This window comes from Suncus etruscus, chromosome 12, assembly GCF_024139225.1.
Source record: "Suncus etruscus isolate mSunEtr1 chromosome 12, mSunEtr1.pri.cur, whole genome shotgun sequence".
Taxonomy (NCBI): domain Eukaryota; kingdom Metazoa; phylum Chordata; class Mammalia; order Eulipotyphla; family Soricidae; genus Suncus; species Suncus etruscus.
In genome coordinates this window covers 104354858-104372740 of record NC_064859.1, presented here as the reverse complement: position 1 = coordinate 104372740, position 17883 = coordinate 104354858, and the positions used below count along the sequence as shown (strand labels likewise).

The window sequence follows — 17883 nt, the reverse complement described above, 5'->3', positions numbered from 1 at the left end:
CAGAAAGCACAGAAGAGGATTTTCAACACGTTATTTTGCAAAGCAGAGTCTGATCGCCTCAAAGACATGAGCACATCTGGAGGACGTCCCAGGTTGCCAATGTTACAGAATGACACCTTGACCATCTCCAGTGTCTCCCAGACTCAGCTGCCCCTCGGCAAGTCCTGCCCTGCGTGGGCCTGTATGAAATGTGGGCGGAGGTCCCTTTTCCTCCTCACCATCAGAGCCAGAGTCTGCTTTGTTCAGAAGCATCTCTGTCAGGCAGAAGATGGTGCGCTTCCCTTTGATGGCAGTGCAGAGATGTCGTCTGGCTTTGTCCCTCTTGTTTGTGCTCCAAGGGGGCATCCTGTTTCTGCTTAGAAGCCTCACAGGAGAGTCATCACACGCCTTCCTCCTCTCACAAACACAAACCTCACAGGGTGGCCTCCTCTCACACATGCATGCACATAGACAAAACACATACCTGACTCTTCAGACACACACAAAAATCAAACAACTGCCTCCTCACACACACATGCACAGCTCACCCAGCAGCCTACTCACCCCTGCCCCCCACATGTGCACAATCCCCCCCACATACTTGCCTCCTCATACACACACACACACACACACACACACACACACACACACACACACACACACACCTGCTGTGCATCACTCATTGGGGGCTGGGTTAATTTAATGCTAGGGGTTAGCCAGTAGGTGACAGGCAGTCCGTGAACCACACACAGGGCCAAGAAATAAGAGGTATTGGCAGGAGATTAGGGGCATGCTAGGGGCATCAGACACGGGACTAACACTCATGATCCAGCAGTGCCAGCAGTTCAGCCACACTGAAGCTGGGACAGCCACAGTTGCTCTCCCCTTGCCAGAGTCGACATCCGAGCTGGGAGGACAGTCACCCTTTCCTGCCTCTCCCACCTCAGAGTCTGCAGAGACCTCACCCCATTCTCCCCGGTCAAACTAGGGGTAAGACCACTCTCTTCTCCTCCATGGGCACAGGGGGGCGCCCCTCCATGTGTGGCCACTTGAATGTCAGTCCCGCTCAGTCCCCAGAGAAAGTGTCCATGAGACCCAAGCCCTGACACCAGGGCCCAGGGCAGGTGTAGAGGAGGGTTCGAGTTCCTCAAAGGCCAAGACCTCCGCATGTGCACACGTGCAGGTGACTTGGTGAGCACGTGCGTGTGTGCGACTGTGCCCCTGGGCATGCACAACCTGTCGCTCCAGTCCTGTCCTAACCGGGAGACGCGCTGTCCTGGCAGCCACGGTGCCTGTCAGTAGTTTGACCTAATGGTCTGGCGCCCTCTGGCGGATCTAAGAAACCTCTCTGTTGCCGGCTCCGGGAGATGGGAACAGAGGTTTTAGGGCGCTTGAGGCTGGGAAAAGACCCCAGGGTCACAGCTCTGCAGGTGGCTGAGACACTTCTGATCAGTGGACTCTGTAGCAGACCACACAAGGCACTTTTTGGAATATGTGGGAACCAAACAACCTCAGCCTTCAGGACCTCAACCCATCCCTGTCTGCGAGGAAACCAGAAATTCAGAAAACCAGTGAGTGGGAACGTGAATGTGTGGGGACACACAGCCCATGGGCAGCCCCTGAAACACCCCCAAACGCTAGATACTCCCGCTGCCTCCTAAGAAAGACTCACCATTGCCCGCCTAGCAGGGCTATGGGGCTGTGGGAAGTCAAGACAGTGGCTTGTATGCGAACAGTGTTGGCAAGGTAAGCCCGGGTGAGGTTCACAAGGATCTTCTGGGGCCCCGGAATCATGCCGAGACATGCTGCAGCTCAAAGTGATGATTCCCAGCAGCTGTCAGAACACGGCCTGTTTCCCACAGGGACTTCCCACCACCCACGGCCTCCCCAAAGTAGGGGCTAGCGCAGTGAAATCCACCTGTACAATAATGTCTCCCTCACACAACGAGGTCTGACCTGTACAGTGAAGTCTTGCATACACTGAGGCCTCCCCTCTCAATACTATGCCCCCCATACAATACTGCATCCTCTGTGCCATGACACCATACCTGTACACTAATGTATCACTTGTACCATAGGTTTCTCATTTGTGGTCAAGTGGTGGCCTCAAAAATACATGGTAGTGGGGCCGGAGAGATAGCATGGAGGTAAGGCATTTGCCTTTCATGCAGTAGGTCATCGGTTCGAATCCCGGCGCCCCATACGGTCCCCCGTGCCTGCCAGGAGCAATTTCTGAGCCTGGAGCCAGGTATAACCCCTGAGCACTGCCGGGTGTGACCCAAAAACCACAAAAAAAAAAAAAAATACATGGTAGTGTGGGTCTCTATAGTCTCTGCACAAATGGCCTGGTCCTCTAGCCTGCCTCTGAACTGTGAAGGCCTTAAGGCCATTTATACATACCCAATGTGAAATGGAACCTATTTCCCAGCATGCTTTCAGGTAGCCCATAACATCATTCTCCTTAATCGAATGCAAAATTGTTAAACAGTCTTCACTGGCATTTTCAAAGGCCAACTGCCTTATCAGATGTTTCTGAATCTCTTTTCCTCTCACTTGCCTTTGCACAAGGCCTAGATCTTCTGGTTTCTGACCTTATTCTATGCAGCAGGAGAGAATTTTAAGACCCCAAGTCTGAAGAGATAGTAACTGGCTCATCATCTGAGGTGCAGGAGTTTGAGTCATGCCTGGAAGGGGCAGGTATCTCTGGGCTGCCACTAGTAATATTTGGACTATTATCTGCCCTAGGTTGGATTCGAGATTGAGACCAAATTTCTACTGGAAAGACACCTCTCCCCCTCTGATGACATTTGTTCAATGGAATTCTGGAGGAATTGGAGGAATGGGCGTAACACTCTCTGTGGATTTGCTCCAGGTCCTGCAGGAGGAGCTCTCTTTTTGAAGGCATAGACACAGGAGGGGCTGAGAGGGTAACATTCACAGTTAAATTTGGTCTTGTCTCCCCTTTTGGGGAGGGGAGACTAGGGGTGAGAGATTGGGATGAGGGAGTAATATTTTTAATTAATTTGGTGAGCACTATATTTTTTCTTTCTTTTTATCATTATTTGGAGATATATATTCTAGCATGGTATCACCACTAATAATATGAATAATAATAGATTTTTGAAAGGCATAAAATAGGCTAAAAGACTTTTATTAAATACCCAAGAGGCCAGCAGAGATTTAATCCATCACAGGATTAGGGCCTTGGTCCATGAAGGGATCAATCATGGCTTTGATCCACCAGATCGCAACTGATTCCTCAGAGGATCATTACTCACTGCATGTTCCAGGCACCATGTTAGGTCTGGAACAGTAGGATAGGGTCAGCAAAAAGGTGGTAGGAGCTGGGATTCCAGTAAAGTTACCCCAATTCAGCAGGGACTATCCAGCAGGAGTAATCTGATGAGGGGGTGGTAGGGGAGACAGTGGCAGGTCTCCTAGCCCCCTTAGCACTTCAGCCAATTGTCATCCCGCAGCATTTACAAGGGGCGGGCTTCTGAGAACATCTTCAACCTTAAAGGGATAGTAACATTTTGATGGCTGACCTGGGGCCATAGAGTCTCTGTTCCCTTAGAGCCATGAGCACCCAGTACTCATCCCAATGGCCCTCAGATGGAGCCATCTGCACAGGGGAACCACAGTGTGTCTCTACCACTCTGTCCCTAAAAGTGCCCAGTGCAGACACAGGTGGGGCCAGCCAACCCTCCTGAGGCTGCCCTTGTGGCCTAAACTCCTGCTCCCCAACTCCAAAAATCAAATGTGCTTTGAGGGAATGCTTTGTGGAATTAAATACACATTTTACTCCACAGCAATCAACCCAAATGAGACAGTTTGGACATTCAAAATGCCCTGTCTCCTTCCTCAATCCGTTCTAAGACGATGTTCCATCCTAGTCATCAACCAACCCCCTCCCACCCAGAGCTCATGCTCACTCAGTTACCTCACAGGCCACGGTCACCCATTACTGTCACAGGGACAGTGACCCCTGCAAAGGCAGAAAAAGCACTGCCATCACCTGACAGAAACTTGCTCCACAGGGAAAAAACATAAGATTCTGTGAAAATGCCAAGTGCCTGTTCGAAATCCTGCAGACACAGAAGAGGAGGAAAGGGCCCAGGTCACATGCTGAGTCACTTACCAGAATTGTCAATGACATCACTGTCTATGGAAATGGGTCCTACCACTCTTCCTGAGGCAATTCTTGCCAATGGAAGAGTAAGAGGTTGAGCACAGTGCTCGCTTCTACTAAAATTGAAATGATACACAGAAGATCAGTATAGCCCCTATGCAAGGATGACATGCAAATTCGTGAAGTGTTCCAGAAGAGGCTGAGTACAGCCACCTTGCCCACAGTGCAGGGCAGGACCCTCTTCCCGCCCCTCCACTCTTGCACACACTCTGGTCAGCCTTTCTTCGACACTTCTGAGGTCACAGCAGCATGTCCCAAGATGATCCTGAGCAGAGCTGCACAGTAGCTCCCAATCCAACCTCCTAAAACTCAGACTACACGGATCCTAGAATTTATAAAGTCTGTGGCTATGTCACACTCAACTTTTCAATACTGAAACCCCAGTAGGAAGGCACCAAATCAGATGTCAAAGTAACACAGAAGCCACTAAACACTAACAAGCAAAACCATAACACAGAATGACCCCACTGTAAGATGATGCAATTTTCACAAATTTTCTTTTGAATTTTTTTTTCAGTAATTCTAATACCACTTAGTTGTAAACAAGCAAAGTACATTATTTCATGTCTGTCAAGGGGTGTTGGCTTGCGGGTGGGTGAGACCCAGGGACAATGATGGCAGGAATGTTACAATGGTGGCAGGATTGGTGTTACAATATGGAATTCCAGAAACCATGGTGTTTAAATAAAGTAAAAAAAAAAAAAAAAAAAAAAAGTAAAAGGAAAGAAAACACAAGCTGCATAAGACATAAAAAAAAAATCTAATGTCACAATTTAATGTCCTTTATGCTCAATACTAAAAGTTGACAAGTCAAGGGAAAACCTTCAGAGTGGACAAGAAACCGATCTAGGAGATTCCATCAACTCCAAACATGAAAGTCAACATTCAGGAGACATATTGGAAGGTGCCTCCAAGGCTCACTGGGAAGTGCAATCTGATGCCAGCCTCCCACACACACAATAGTCTTGAGTCCCCACGAAGAGCTTACATTACTTATGAGCATCTTTACCTGGATTTCAAGACTTCCTGCTACAGCCTGTCACAGTGCCACCTTACAACAATAAGTTACGACTTCAACATACAATTTCAAGTTGCTAGCTGTACAAGGTTGGACACAGATCATCTTTTTAAAATCTGAAGCACATGCTTCACGGAGGAATGAAATGGAGGTGATGATTCGAACCACTTCATCTGCAGCCTCGCGCTGAAACCCAGACAAAGTTGCAGGCACTGCCTCTGTGCCTACCACTGACAGAAAGGTATGACTGTCCGCACATTAGAAGACCTGAGGTTTGACGAACCCCCTCCAGCATCCCTCACGCTGTAAGGGAAGAGTACACTCTGTGTTGGGAGCTGCTCTGGGCATTGGGGGTTCACCTGCAAGACCAAAACAGAGAGACAGGAAGTGCTGCACCCAGAGCACTGTATTCTAATGACATGAGTGCCAACAGAGCAAGGGAGATGCAGGACACAGGGCTCGACTCACAAGTCTGAGGTGGGAGCAGCTCAGCACCCGGGAGGAGAGTCAAGGACTGAGAGTGAGAGTGCTGTGTACAGAAGAGCGTCACCGTCACAGCTGTGAGTCAGGGAAGGGCTCAAAACACAAACACTAAAGAAATTGCAGCGAGGTGAGGACAGGAGCTCAGCTTCTAGTCTTCTTTCCTCTGCCGCTGTCGCCTCCTCTTCTCCTGGACCTTCTTCAGGTCAGTCATCACCGTTAGAGTCTTGCGAACCCAGAGGATCTAGAAACAAATTTTGTAAACACACTAAGCCCTAGGAACACATGCAGAGACCAACCCAAACATCAGAACCTGCCAGTACATACCACAATGATCATGGCATTGAGCAGCAGCGGTGCGGAGAACACCAGAGAAATGAACATGCCCTTCGAGTCAAAATACTGGTACTTGGAAAATAACCTGTTTGGAGAAAAATCCCAATTACTGGGCAGGTGCAGCATCTCATTGTCATGTTCTACCTAACAGAGGGTCCTAGAATGCTGTACCAGAGACAAGTTCACCACAACAGAACAGAGATGCCACCACCTGTCACCATCATCACCTACCTGCCAACCTCCTCTTGGTCAGTGGCAGTGCCCAGTATACAAGATCTCAGCAGGACAGGACCTGATCAGGTCAAGCTCAGCTGTGGTCGGACATGTCACAGCAATGGCCGTGCTTGTATGTTGGCCCATTCACCTCCATCAGCACCCATCTTCACAGAGAGGGAGGCTGAGAAGATGGGGTGGCTCAGCCCAATGGGAAGGCAAAGAGAGTGGAAGCCAGTGGCGGACACAATGGTGATTGCGTGGAGGAAGCTGGGGGGCGGGGGTTCACTAAGTGAAATGAAAGACAGCAGGTACCAAAGATCTCTCACAGTATAAAGGAAAACTCACAGTCTGAATCTGAGAGCTGGTACCCAATGCTGAGCTGGCATGATGAGGGCTGTGCATGAAACCCTCTCATGGGCAGTGCTGTCAATCGGTGATAATCTCTGGGCTGGGCCAGGGCAGAGGGCCACAGGTGGGTCCCTGCTTGGCAGGACTCATCTTCCAGGGACAAAATGTCTCACTCAAAGACACAGGACAAGAACCAGAGGGACAGTACAGAAGGGTGTTTTCCCTGCATGCGGCCAACAGAGATTCAATTGCCAGCTTCCCATATAGTTTCCCATGTCTGCCAGGAGTGATTCCTGAGTGCAGAACCAGAGCCAGGAGTGACCCATGAACACCATCAGGTGAAGAAAGAAAAGAAAGAAAAAAGAAAGAGAAAGAAGGAAGGAAGGAAGGAAGGAAGGAAGGAAGGAAGGAAGGAAAGAAAGAAAGAAAGAAAGAAAGAAAGAAAGAAAGAAAGAAAGAAAGAAAGAAAGAAAGAAAGAAAGAAAGAAAGAAAGAAAGAAAGAAAGAAAGAAGAAAGAAAGAGAGAGGGGCCGGGCAGTGGCGCTAAAGGTAAGGTGCCTGCCTTGCCTGTGTTAGCCTTGGACGGACCTCGGTTCGATCCCGCGGTGTCCCATATGGTCCCCCAAGCCAGGAGCAACTTCTGAGTGCATAGCCAGGAGTAACCCCTGAGCGTTACCAGGTGTGGCCCAAAAAACAAAAAAAAGAAAGAAAGAAAGAGAGAGAGAGAAAGAAAAGAAAAGAAAGAAAGAAAGGAAGAAAGGAAGGAAGGAAGGAAGGAAGGAAGGAAGGAAGGAAGGAAGGAAGGAAGGAAGGAAGGAAGGAAGGAAGGAAGGAAGGAAGAAAGAGAAAGAAAGAAAGAAAGAAAGAAAGAAAGAAAGAAAGAAAGAAAGAAAGAAAGAAAGAAAGAAAGAAAGAAAGAAAGAAAGAAAGAAAGAAAGAAAGAAAGAAAGAAAGGAGAAAGAGAGAGAGAGAAAGAGAGAAAGAAAACACATAGGGAAGCAAGCTGGGGCCTCCAAATCTCCCTCAGGTTTGAGGTCCAGGGTTAGAATGGAGCCCAGGGCTGCAGGAAAAAGATGGGCCTTCAAGAGCAGGGATATGGTCTCCCAGTGTCCAGCCACCCAGACCAATGACTCTATGGACCTGTCCCCTGGACTTGGCTACTAGATGTTCCTGAATCTAGGTGGGACACCCCCAAACCACAGCTCGATGGACAGGAAGCCAGACCCACCTCCAGTTCATGGCCGCCATTTCATTGATGTATTCAGCACAATAGACCAGAATGACTAGAAAACACAAATAAACCATGTATGAGGATTCAACATGAATATTCGCTCTAACACAATCTTCACAAGAGAACATAGGGTGGAACGAGAAATAGAATATCTACTTCTACTTCTGAAGTAACAGAGGTAAAACTATATATGGATTCAATTTGCCCATTGACAGGCGATATAATACACAGGCCCCTGAACACAGAACCTGGGGACAACTCCTGGGGCCTTAGGACTGAGATCAGGTCAATGTGCCCCTGAGTGAAGTGTCAGAGGCAGTACTTAGAAGCACTAAGCTGTGTGAAAAGCAACAACAACCCCCCCCCCAATCTGACAATGGCTTGAGAACAGATGAACCACAAAGATGTGACTTAGCACCCAATGGTCAGCACTCGGGGGTCAGTGGGGAGCCCACATTGCAGCTGGTGGCAGGGAAGTAGGGCCTGCGCCTGTTGAACAAGTCAGATACTGAAGGACCAGCAAGCAGGAGCATCACACAGGAGTTACAGAAACAGCAGTCGATAGACTCATGAGACAGGTGGAGAGCATGTTACCAGCACACAGGGGTGCTCAGGGCAGACTACACAAAGGAAGGGTTGAGCAGACACCTGAAACCCAGGTGGCCAGTCAGGCACAGGAGCCTGAAGACATCAGCGGTCCCCATGAGATCTGTTTATGGATGTGTAGTCACAGATCCACGTCCCCTTTCTCGGCAAGGCCGCCTAGAGCCTGCACTTGGGGCTCCCTGTGCCACCAGAGCCTGGCCAGCCCCGGGCAACACACAGCAGGCTCCTGGCTGCATCCTCCACACATAAATGGCCAACAGCCCAGTGGCCCCTCAGCTTTCTAGAAGGCCAGACTCCCTCCTCCCCTGGCTCACATCTGTTCTGGGTCTGGCCATGCAAGAGGCCAAGTTCCCAGTGGCAGGTAGGCAGACAGACAGTCTCACCAAGCACTCTCTGTAGAGCAGGTAGAGTCAGTTTTTAGTGCTGGTGGCCCTGGCACATCTTTCCCAACACAGCCCTTGCCGCTCAAAAGAAAGGCTGAACTCTCCGACTGTCGGCCCCTCAGCATCAGGTGCTGGGACCTATGTTGTCATGACCATCCTGGCACCATGTTGACGCCCAGGCCTCAGTCTGGCCCTGCCTCAGCACATCAATGCCCCACTGACCTTTGCCATCTTGCTTCAACCAGAAATACCGCTCAGCTCCTCGCCACCACAGCTCTGTCCAACACCCCTCCAAAAGGGCAGCCGGCAGCTCAGCACGCCCCTCCCCAGCAGCAGCACCAAGCTCAGCTCCCAAGATGCCTCCTGTACCAGGACAGGGTGCCTGGTCCCAGGTCCCCAGAACAAAGCCAGCAAGCATGTGACCAGGCAACTGCAGACTTGTCCAAGCAAGTCCCTGCCCGGGGGACTGAGGGAAGGACGCATGCCCCCCCAACCCCCGTGTATGCCTCACTCACCCAGGCACAGGAAGTGCCCCACCTGCAGATGGTACCTCTGGGTGGAGAAGCAGGTGAGCAGCAGGCAGAAGACGTGGAAGACGGCCAGTGCCAGGAGCCACGGCTCCGTCCAGTCTGTTTCCTGCAGAGGGGTGACATGTGGGTTCATCACAGCAGGCTGGGCAGCCATCTCCCCCACGTCAGGGCCCCACGGGAGCCACACGCCCGCCAGGGTCCCTGCAGAGGGTCTCTTCTCTGCGTTCACCCGAAGTGCCCGCGACGCCAGCTCTGTGTGAGGCCTAGCACTGCTGTGGCCTGGGCAGGACCCCAAGATCACCGTCCCCAGGTGGTAAAGGGCCCATTCAGGACCACCCTCGGGGGCTCCCACAGACCCAAGGCGGGCGCGGGAACCGTCTCGAGCTTGGGAAACCGCAGGGTCCGTGGGCTCGAGGGACGTCCAGCAGCCCCTGGACAGGGCCCCACGGGAACAAGACACAGAGAAGTGCGCCTGCCCGTCCCACCCCACGCTCAGCACAGCGGTGCGGCGGGGCTGTCTGGGCCCACCCGAGGGAGCCAAGGGCAGTGAGGGACGGCGGGACAAGCAGGCTGCACGGGCCGGGCACACACTCCCGGTCAAGGACACGGCACGGGTTCCAAGCACCGCTCTAGACAGCCGGGCCCAGCTCTGGGCTAGGCCAGGCCCTACCGCCCGCCCGAGGCCGCCGCCCACGAGGCCCCGCCCACGCACGCCCCGCCCAGACACGGCCTGGCCCACGTCTCGGTCCGCCCACCGGGCCCCGCCCACCACGCAGGCCCCGCCTCTGCCTGGCCCCGCCCACACGGCCCCGGCCCCGCCCCGCGCCGCCGCGCGCCTCCGTCCCGCGCCGCCCGCCCGCCCGAGGCTGCCGCGCCCGGAAGCGGCGAGTTACCCGGATGACGGCGGGAATGCTGACGGGGAAAGAGCCGACCGAGAAGGGCGACGGCGGCGCCCCGGGGCCGGCCGCCATTGCCACCGCCGGCCTGAGGAGCGCCTCTCGCGAGCCCCGCGCGGCCGGGAGGGACGCCGGTCCCCGAGTCTCGCGAGATCTGGGCTCGGCCTGGGCGCTGGCCCCGCCCCGACGCCGCGTTTCCCGCTCGTCTTGGCGGGGCGAAGCCTGCCTCGCGCCCGGCCCCGCCGCCTGCCGGAGAGAAAGAGCCCCTGGCCCAGGTCAGGCCCGGCCCAGCCCTGCAGGGCCCCGGGAGTGGCGCCCACGGAGCCGGGCCGGGCCTGGAGGAGGAGGAGGTGGCCCCGGCCGGGCTCGCTCTTCGGGGCCCAGTAGCCGCACTCGCTGGCACTGGGAAGTGCTCGGGAGTGCTGGTTCCTTTGGGGCGAGGGCGCAGGATCCTGGCGCTGGGCACGCGTGAGGCGGCAGACGCGCCGCGTCCTTGGCGACAGGCAGGACTCACGTAGGGAAAGATCTGAAAGCCGTGAAGCGAAGACGTGCTCGAAATCGGGGGGCCTGTCGTGCACCGGCTTGTTGCCCACCTGGGGTGATCCACAGGCCTGCAGAGGGAAGGTGAAGAGACCGCTTGGTCTGGGCTCTTCTTCCTCAAACATTCCGGCAGGCGGGAGCCCTGGAGATCAGAAAGTGGCCCCGCAAGGAAGCTGCCCGGCATCAGCCGTGCAAAGCATCTGGGGCCCTTATGGGAGGACCCTGAGTTATCCTAGGACCTGCTCTGAAGGAGACGCCGCCTTCTGTCTTCATGATGCCTCATCCATCCGTGAACATCAGTAAACTTAACCTTCCTGCAACCAAGGCAACGATCTAAAGATCGATTAGGGTTGGCACTGATTTTCCCAATAGGAGCAAATCCAGGTCATGCTAACTGTTGTTTAGTTTTGTCAACAGTGGATCAATGTGTTCTCAGAGGAAGAAAAGTGGATTGGCATCAGGCAACCGCTCAGCATGACTCATCATTAGGGAAATCCAAACCAAGGCAATGAGAATCCTCACACCAGTGAGAATAGAACCTATCAAAAATAGTAGAAACATTGCTGCTGCTGCTGGCAGGGATGTAGCAAAAAAGGAACATGTCCACTGCTGGTGGGAATGTTTTCTGGTTCAACCCCTGTGAAAAGTACTTTGGAGAGTGCACACTAAACTTAGAATTTTGACCCACCTTTTGGTATCTATCCCCAGGACTTAAGAACATTCATCCAAAAGAACACGTCTATGCCATTTTTATTGCTGCACTGAGTACAATAGCTAATATATGAGATCAACCTAGGTTTCCAATGACAGATGGATTATGAAAATGTACATATATGCAGTGGATAAAACATATACTATGGCAGCTTCAAGGAACGAGGAAATAGTGCAATTTGCCACAGCCTGGTTGAAACTACAAAATTCTGTGCTGAGTAAAGTAAGCCAGAAGAAGAAAGACCCATAGGGTATATATATAATACATATATAGATATATATATATATATAATTGTTTTAGGAAATATAATGTAGTAAAGGGGAGATGCCTAGATCACCCTTGACCCAAGAGCCTAGGGAGCAGAAGGATAGAGAAGAAATCAAGGGACGTGGGAGGAAGATGAGAAAGGGAAGTAATGGGCAATAGGAGTCTGGGCTTCGGTAATATTTGGGTAGAGGGAGAGTGGCATAGCTGTTCACTCACAGCACTGACAACAACTCTGAAAACATGAGCTCTAAGATGAAATCATGGAACATTTTTTTTGTTTTTGGGTCACACCCAGCAGCACTCGGGTTACTCCTGGCTCCATGCTCAGAAATCACTTCTGAGTTTTCTCCCGGCAGGCTCAGGGGACCATATGGAATGCCAGGATTCGAAACACCGACCTTCTGATTGCAAGGCAAACGCCTTACCTCCATGCTATCTCTCCGGCCTCCATGGGACATTATTGTGTTTGCCAAGGTGACAGGCAGTGGATGGAGATGCCAGTGTAAGTGCACTGGTGATGGGATTGGTGTTGAAATATATACTGAAAACTCAACTATCAAGGGGCTGAAGAGATAGCATGGAGGTAGGGCATTTGGATAGTGGTTCGAATCCCAGCATCCCATATGGTCCCCGAGCCTACCAGAAGCGATTTTGTTTGTTTGTTTGTTTTTGGGTCACACCTGGCAGCGCTCAGGGGTTACTCCTGGCTCTATGCTCGGAAATCGGTCCTGGCAGGCTCAGGGGACCATACGGGATGCCAGGATTTGAACCACCGACCTTCTGATTGCAAGGCAAACGCCTTACCTCCATGCTATCTCTCCGGAGTGATTTCTGAGCGCTGAGCCAGGATAAACCTCTAAGCTACTGTCACATGCCAACTTCCCATCAACTGTGAGCTGGTGCTTTCTCTGCCACTGTCAACAAATGTAACTGGCTCAATTCCAAAATCTCAAAAAAAAAAAAAAGCTGGCTCAGAGCAAATAGTACAGCTGATAGGGCATTTGCCTTGCATGCGGCGGTCAACCCAGGTTTGATTTCCAGCATCCCATATAGTCCTGAGCCTTTAAACAAAAAGACAATGCATCCTATTCAGAGGGCCACCCTTATCTTAGCCTGAGATGTGTGATTGCTTTCTTTTTAATTTATGGGGTGTCCTGACTCCACCCTAGAGAAACCTGCATATTCTCTCTCCCTCTTATTTCCTTAAGTGAAACTTCTTGTTTTTCTTTTTTGGGAGGAGGAGGGGAGGGTCCACACCTGGTGGTGCTCGGGTTACTCCTGCCTCTATGCTCAAAAATTACTCCTGCAGAGGGGACCATATATATGGGATGCCGGGGGTTGAATCCAGGTCAGCTGCATGCAAAGCAAATGCCCTACCTACTGTGCTATCGCTTGGCCTCCTTAAATGAAACTTTTATTGCATACATAAAAGCACAACAAAATGCAGTGCGTATTATTTAATTACATGGCTATAATATATATATAAAATGATCTTTTCCATACAAAGTCCTTTCAAAATATGCCCATGGGTACCCTCGGTGGTTTCAAAGCTTTGTCATTCCTATTGCAGTCTCATAACAACAGTGAAAAAATGGGTCCAGTGTCGCTCTTCTCTACTCACCAGATGATTGTCTGAAGAGCTTCCTGTGGTCACTAGCTCAGAGCCTCCTTGGAGGCTTCCTTGTTCATATTCCATCTCCCTCAGATTCCCACAGGGAGGCGCACCTGCTTCCCTGTCACTTGCCTTCCTGCCCTCTTCCTGAAACAGGATGTCAAGCTGCAGTTCTAGAACTGGTCACCAGATGACACTTGATCTCCAATTTTGATGTGTACCAAAGAGACATGTTCATGTGACAAAGTAAACACTTCTGCTCTGGAAATTATGGAACCACAGGTAAAGCAAAAGTCACAATAAGTTCCTTGACCCCGTGGAGCTGCGGAAGATTGTCCTGCAACCGTGTCTCATCCACAGAACCACAAGTTTCCAGCAATGCTGGAAGCAACACCAATACTGCAAGAGTCAGCCATGTGCTCCAACATACATCCTACCAGTTCATGGACAGCGACATGTTCAGGTGTGTCAGCATCTTTCTGTACACAGGGTTCCTGGAAGCGCATTCTGTTGTTGGTTTAACTAAATCTTCTCTCATGGACACATTCCAGTCTGCGAATCACATAATTTCTCTTCCTTTGTGTCTCTTCCTCTCTCAAATATGTTTATATGGTTGGTGCGTTTTAAATATTCATTGTTTAAAAAGATGTTAAAATTTTTTTTCAATTCCTGAGAAAAGTTTCAAGGATTAGTAAGAGAAATGTGCTTAGAAGGGGCCGGAGTGACAGCACAGTGGTAGGGTGTTTGCCTTGCATGCAGCCGATCCAGGACTGAGGGTGATTCAAATTCCGGTGTCCCATGTGGTCCCCCTAGCCAGAAGTAACCCCTGAGCATCACTGAGTGTGGCCCAAAAACCATAAAAAATGTGCTTAGTAAATTTAAATTTTATTTTATCCCCCCCCCAATTTAAATTTTAGATAAACTGCACAAAACTATTCTGTGATGGAAATCTCTCTTGCACAATTTGGACGTGAAACACAGCATCCTCTCCCTTATCTTATGTGTGAGGTTCAACAGAGGCACAGTGTAAGGTACAGTTGTCCCCTCCCTCGTGTGAAGAGTGAGGTGTAGTGTCCCCTTACGTGTGGTGTGAAATACAGTATCTCCTCACATAGGGTGTAAAGGACAAATGGCTACCATCCTGTGGGGTGTGAGGTACAGAGAACCCTCTCTTATGAGATGTGAGGTATAGCAAACTCTCATGTGGGGTGTGAAGCACACTGTCTCCTCCATGTGGAGTGTGAGATATCATGTCCCTTCCCTCACCGGGTGTGAGGTACAATGTCTCCTCCCTCACGAGGTACAGCATCCCGTCTCATGTGAGTGTGAGGTAGAGTGTCCCATCTCATTTGGTGTGAGGTATATTGCCCTCATGTGCGGTTGAGGGTAAGGCTTCCTCTCCCTCGTGTGGAGCATGAGACAGTAACTGATGTGAGTCCCACTCTGGCTGAGACCTAAGACTGACCTGTCACTCTGCAATTTTGTTTGCACTTTGTCCCCACCATGAATTTAGGGGATTTTCCCAAAACATTCACCTTTTCCTCACCCTCTCTAAAGCCTGTGTCCAGGCAGCTCTCGTGATGATGTGACCAACTGAGACACTCTGAGAGTCTCTGCCCCCCCTCCCCCGTCTGGACACTCTATTTGAATGCTGACCAGAAACTGACCCCTGCCTCATTTGTGCCTGCAGGCTCGAACAAGACTCCCTTCCTGAGACAGGACACTGCTCTGTAGTGCTCTGATTCCTGCACTGCCAGGAAGTGCTTGGCTCTCTCACGGAACTCATTCGGGCCTGACAGGTCAATCATTCACCAGCAAGGAGGAAGCCAGTTTGCTTCATAAGCAGGTGTGCGGGCCTCAGAGGAACTGGTTACAGTGGGGAGCAAAACGAACCCAGGGGTGGTGTTGGGCCCAAGTGGCAACACACGGGAGACATCACTCCCCATGTCCTGCATGGGGACATGGAAGCACAAGAGCTGAAAGGGACAGAAGGCACCTGCCTAGTGCTGGGTCTCTGGGTTGCCGTGAGATGGTTCCAAATGTCTGGCCTTCGTTCTGTCTCATGGATGGGCCACATGCCCAGCTGGGCTGGAGAGGAGCCAGGGCAGTATCCACTCAGGGCAGCCACCTGTACCCTCACAGGTAATGGGGACTGCAGGGTGAGGACAAGGGGGTGGGCTCCACACCCACCTCTGTGCCCATCTCTACATCTGCATCTGCAGTCTGCTGTGAGCCTTGTTCTGCACTCATCCCCTCTGCTGTGTTCTTCACACTTATATCCTCAAGTGTGACTTCACACTCATGCTCATGAGTGGGTTCTTCACACACCCTCAGTGTGACTTCACACTCATGCCCTCTGAGCTGGCTCTTCACTCACAGGAGTGTACCTTCACACTCATACCCGTGCATGGGCTCTGCTCATCCCCGTCAGTAAGCCCATGGCTCCTGGTGGAGCTGCCTGGCCAGCCTTTGTGTTCCTATGCCATCTTTCCTCCTCTCAGCCCACACGTGGCTGCTGGTGTTGCCCGGTGTGAGTTCCCCGAGGCACACACAAGGAGACATACTTTCTTTAGCATTTTTATGGCCCCTGGTGACCTGGAGATTACACTGCCCTATGTGCCCTCTGCCCCACCGGGACCTCTCCTGGGGCCAGATCCGTAAGCTCCAACCTCCAGGTTTCCCCCTCAGAACAGGCACCCAAGGTCCTTACAGCACCTACCTCCCTGGTCAGTCTAGATAAAGCTTTCAAGGAAGGTACAAAAGTCAATAAGAGGACCTTAAAGGAAGCCAGTGCTTTCGAAGTACAGTTATCAAAATATTGATCGGAGAGTTCTGTGGCAATATCTGCTTCACTCATGGGTGGCCTGACTGAGGAGACACCTGCTGTTGGCACCGGGCTGTGACTCTAGCTGGCTCCACGTGCAGTCCCAAGGCTGCACTCAAATCCTCGGAGAGTTTCTTCCACAGCCCTTGGCCCTCCACACTTTCACGTCCAAGGGGCAGGTCCTTGTGGAGACTAACGTGGAAATACCCATCAGAACCATTTCATCGAGAGACTTCAAGTGGGTCACCCAGGATATCAGCGCTGCCAAGCCCTCCCTGAACCAGAATTGGGGGGTGGGGGCTCATCCTCACAGGTTTGAGGTGGGTGCAGGTTTGAAGGGAACCCCGTCTTAGCCCTAACTGTATGAGGTATCCTGGTCATGACCAGAACACAACCTGCTGTCCACATGCAAACCCCCACTTTGCAGCTGGCAGGTGTGAGCCTGGGTGCCTCTTTGTGGGGGCTGGGAGTTGGTCTGCTCATGAGCCCAACTGCAGTCAGATCTGAGTTCTGAGCCAGTTCTACTGCTGGTTACAGAGCTCATTTCCTGCACCCTGAGCCTGAGCTTATCCGGGCATGAGAACCAGGCCCACTCCCATGGACACTGGCTCTTGGGCTGCTGATCCAATCTGTTCCATCCTCACAGGTCCCTCTGCAGGACCCAAGCTCCCTGCTGCTCCACCCAGCCTCACTCACTCACTCACTCACTCACCATCTCCCTCCCACCCATTGGACAACTCTTTGCAAGGAGATTATATGACCTTGGTGGTTAAAGGGCCAGCAGGGAGGAGAGAAAGAGAGGTAGGGGAGGGAGAGAGAGAAAGGTGAAAGAGGAAAAGAGGAGAGAGGAGGGAGAGGAGAGGTGTGAGAGAGAGAGTGAGAGAGAGAGGGAGAAGGGAGAGAGGGAGAGAGAAAGGTGAAAGAGGAAAAGAGGAGAGAGGAGGGAGAGGAGAGGTGTGAGAGAGAGAGAGAAGAGAGAGAGGGAGAGAGAAAGGTGAAAGAGGAAAAAGGAGAGAAGAGGGAGAGGAGAGAGGTGTGTGTGAGAGAGAAAAGGGAAAGAGGCAGAGAGAGAGAGATAGAGAGAGAGAGAGAGAGAGAGAGAGAGAGAGAGAGAGAGAGAGAGAGAGGAGAGTACCTTCTTCCAGGGCTGCAGGCTTCTTCTCAGTTGGCTTCTTTGCCAGGTACTGTCTGGAACATGCTTGGACCCCACACCTGTGACTCAGCCCCTGTCTCAGTCCTACTCTCCCCTGCCCTGTGCCCTGTCCCTCCTAGTGCTGCCCCCATCCTGGGCTTGGGGCTGGGGCCTGGGGTAACCTTATATAGGTTAAAATATACCAAGTACGTTGATTATCTTCTTGTCATATCTGAAATAAGATAAAAATATGTTGAAGCCCTATGTCAAATCAAATAAATCTATTCTTATAAACTTATAATTGGGAAAATTATTTTGACAATAAATGTGACTTGTCAGTGACAAAAATAAAAGAGGCAGGGGAGGGTGACTTTCCTTCCCTGTCCCTGGATCATTGAGTCAGCCCACACTCTCCACCAATAATGCCAGCTCCAGTAGCAGTGCTGGCACAGTGGCCTGAGGATGGAGCCTGGGCCCAAGTGAGGAGAGAGGCAGGGAGACAGAGCCGGACCAGACCAGGGCAGCAGAGGGGACAGGAGGCAACCCCAGGCCCCTCACGTACCTCCTCCTGCTGCATCATTGAC

At 51.6% G+C, this 17883-nt stretch overlaps 1 protein-coding gene and 1 non-coding gene across 3 annotated transcripts; one reads left to right on the top strand and one right to left on the bottom strand.

Moving 5' to 3' along the window:
• The first annotated feature begins 4202 nt into the window (after positions 1 to 4202).
• Positions 4203 to 4307, top strand: LOC126025317 (U6 spliceosomal RNA). Its single transcript, XR_007501339.1, has one exon. It is a non-coding gene; the product is annotated as a U6 spliceosomal RNA (small nuclear RNA).
• Positions 4308 to 4648: 341 nt separating this feature from the next.
• TMEM18 (transmembrane protein 18) lies at positions 4649 to 10292 on the bottom strand. Of its 2 annotated transcripts, XR_007500860.1 has the most exons (6): positions 10210 to 10292; positions 9302 to 9422; positions 7795 to 7849; positions 5994 to 6087; positions 5655 to 5910; positions 4649 to 5545 (listed from the first exon to the last, which is right to left on the bottom strand). XR_007500860.1 is itself a non-coding variant. In XM_049784278.1 (5 exons), the coding sequence occupies exons 1-5, from the start codon at positions 10285 to 10287 to the stop codon at positions 5818 to 5820; spliced, it is 441 nt and encodes a 146-aa protein (XP_049640235.1). In that variant the 5' UTR covers positions 10288 to 10292; the 3' UTR covers positions 4649 to 5817. The 2 variants fall into 2 exon arrangements, 1 of the variants encoding a protein (XP_049640235.1); XM_049784278.1 differs by having other exon boundaries at positions 4649 to 5910.
• Positions 10293 to 17883: the final 7591 nt, after the last annotated feature.

What these genes read in the sequence shown, in the direction of transcription:
- TMEM18 (XM_049784278.1), bottom strand. Translation starts at nt 10,287, where the DNA reads ATGGCGGCCGGCCCCGGGGCGCCGCCGTCGCCCTTCTCGGTCGGCTCT. An exon ending in GCATTCCCGCCGTCATCCGG is followed by an intron (nt 9,423 to 10,209) that starts GTAACTCGCCGC and finishes ACCCCTCTGCAG; the next exon opens with GAAACAGACTGGACGGAGCC. An exon ending in ATGGCGGCCATGAACTGGAG is followed by an intron (nt 6,088 to 7,794) that starts GTGGGTCTGGCT and finishes TTCTCCAAACAG; the next exon opens with GTTATTTTCCAAGTACCAGT.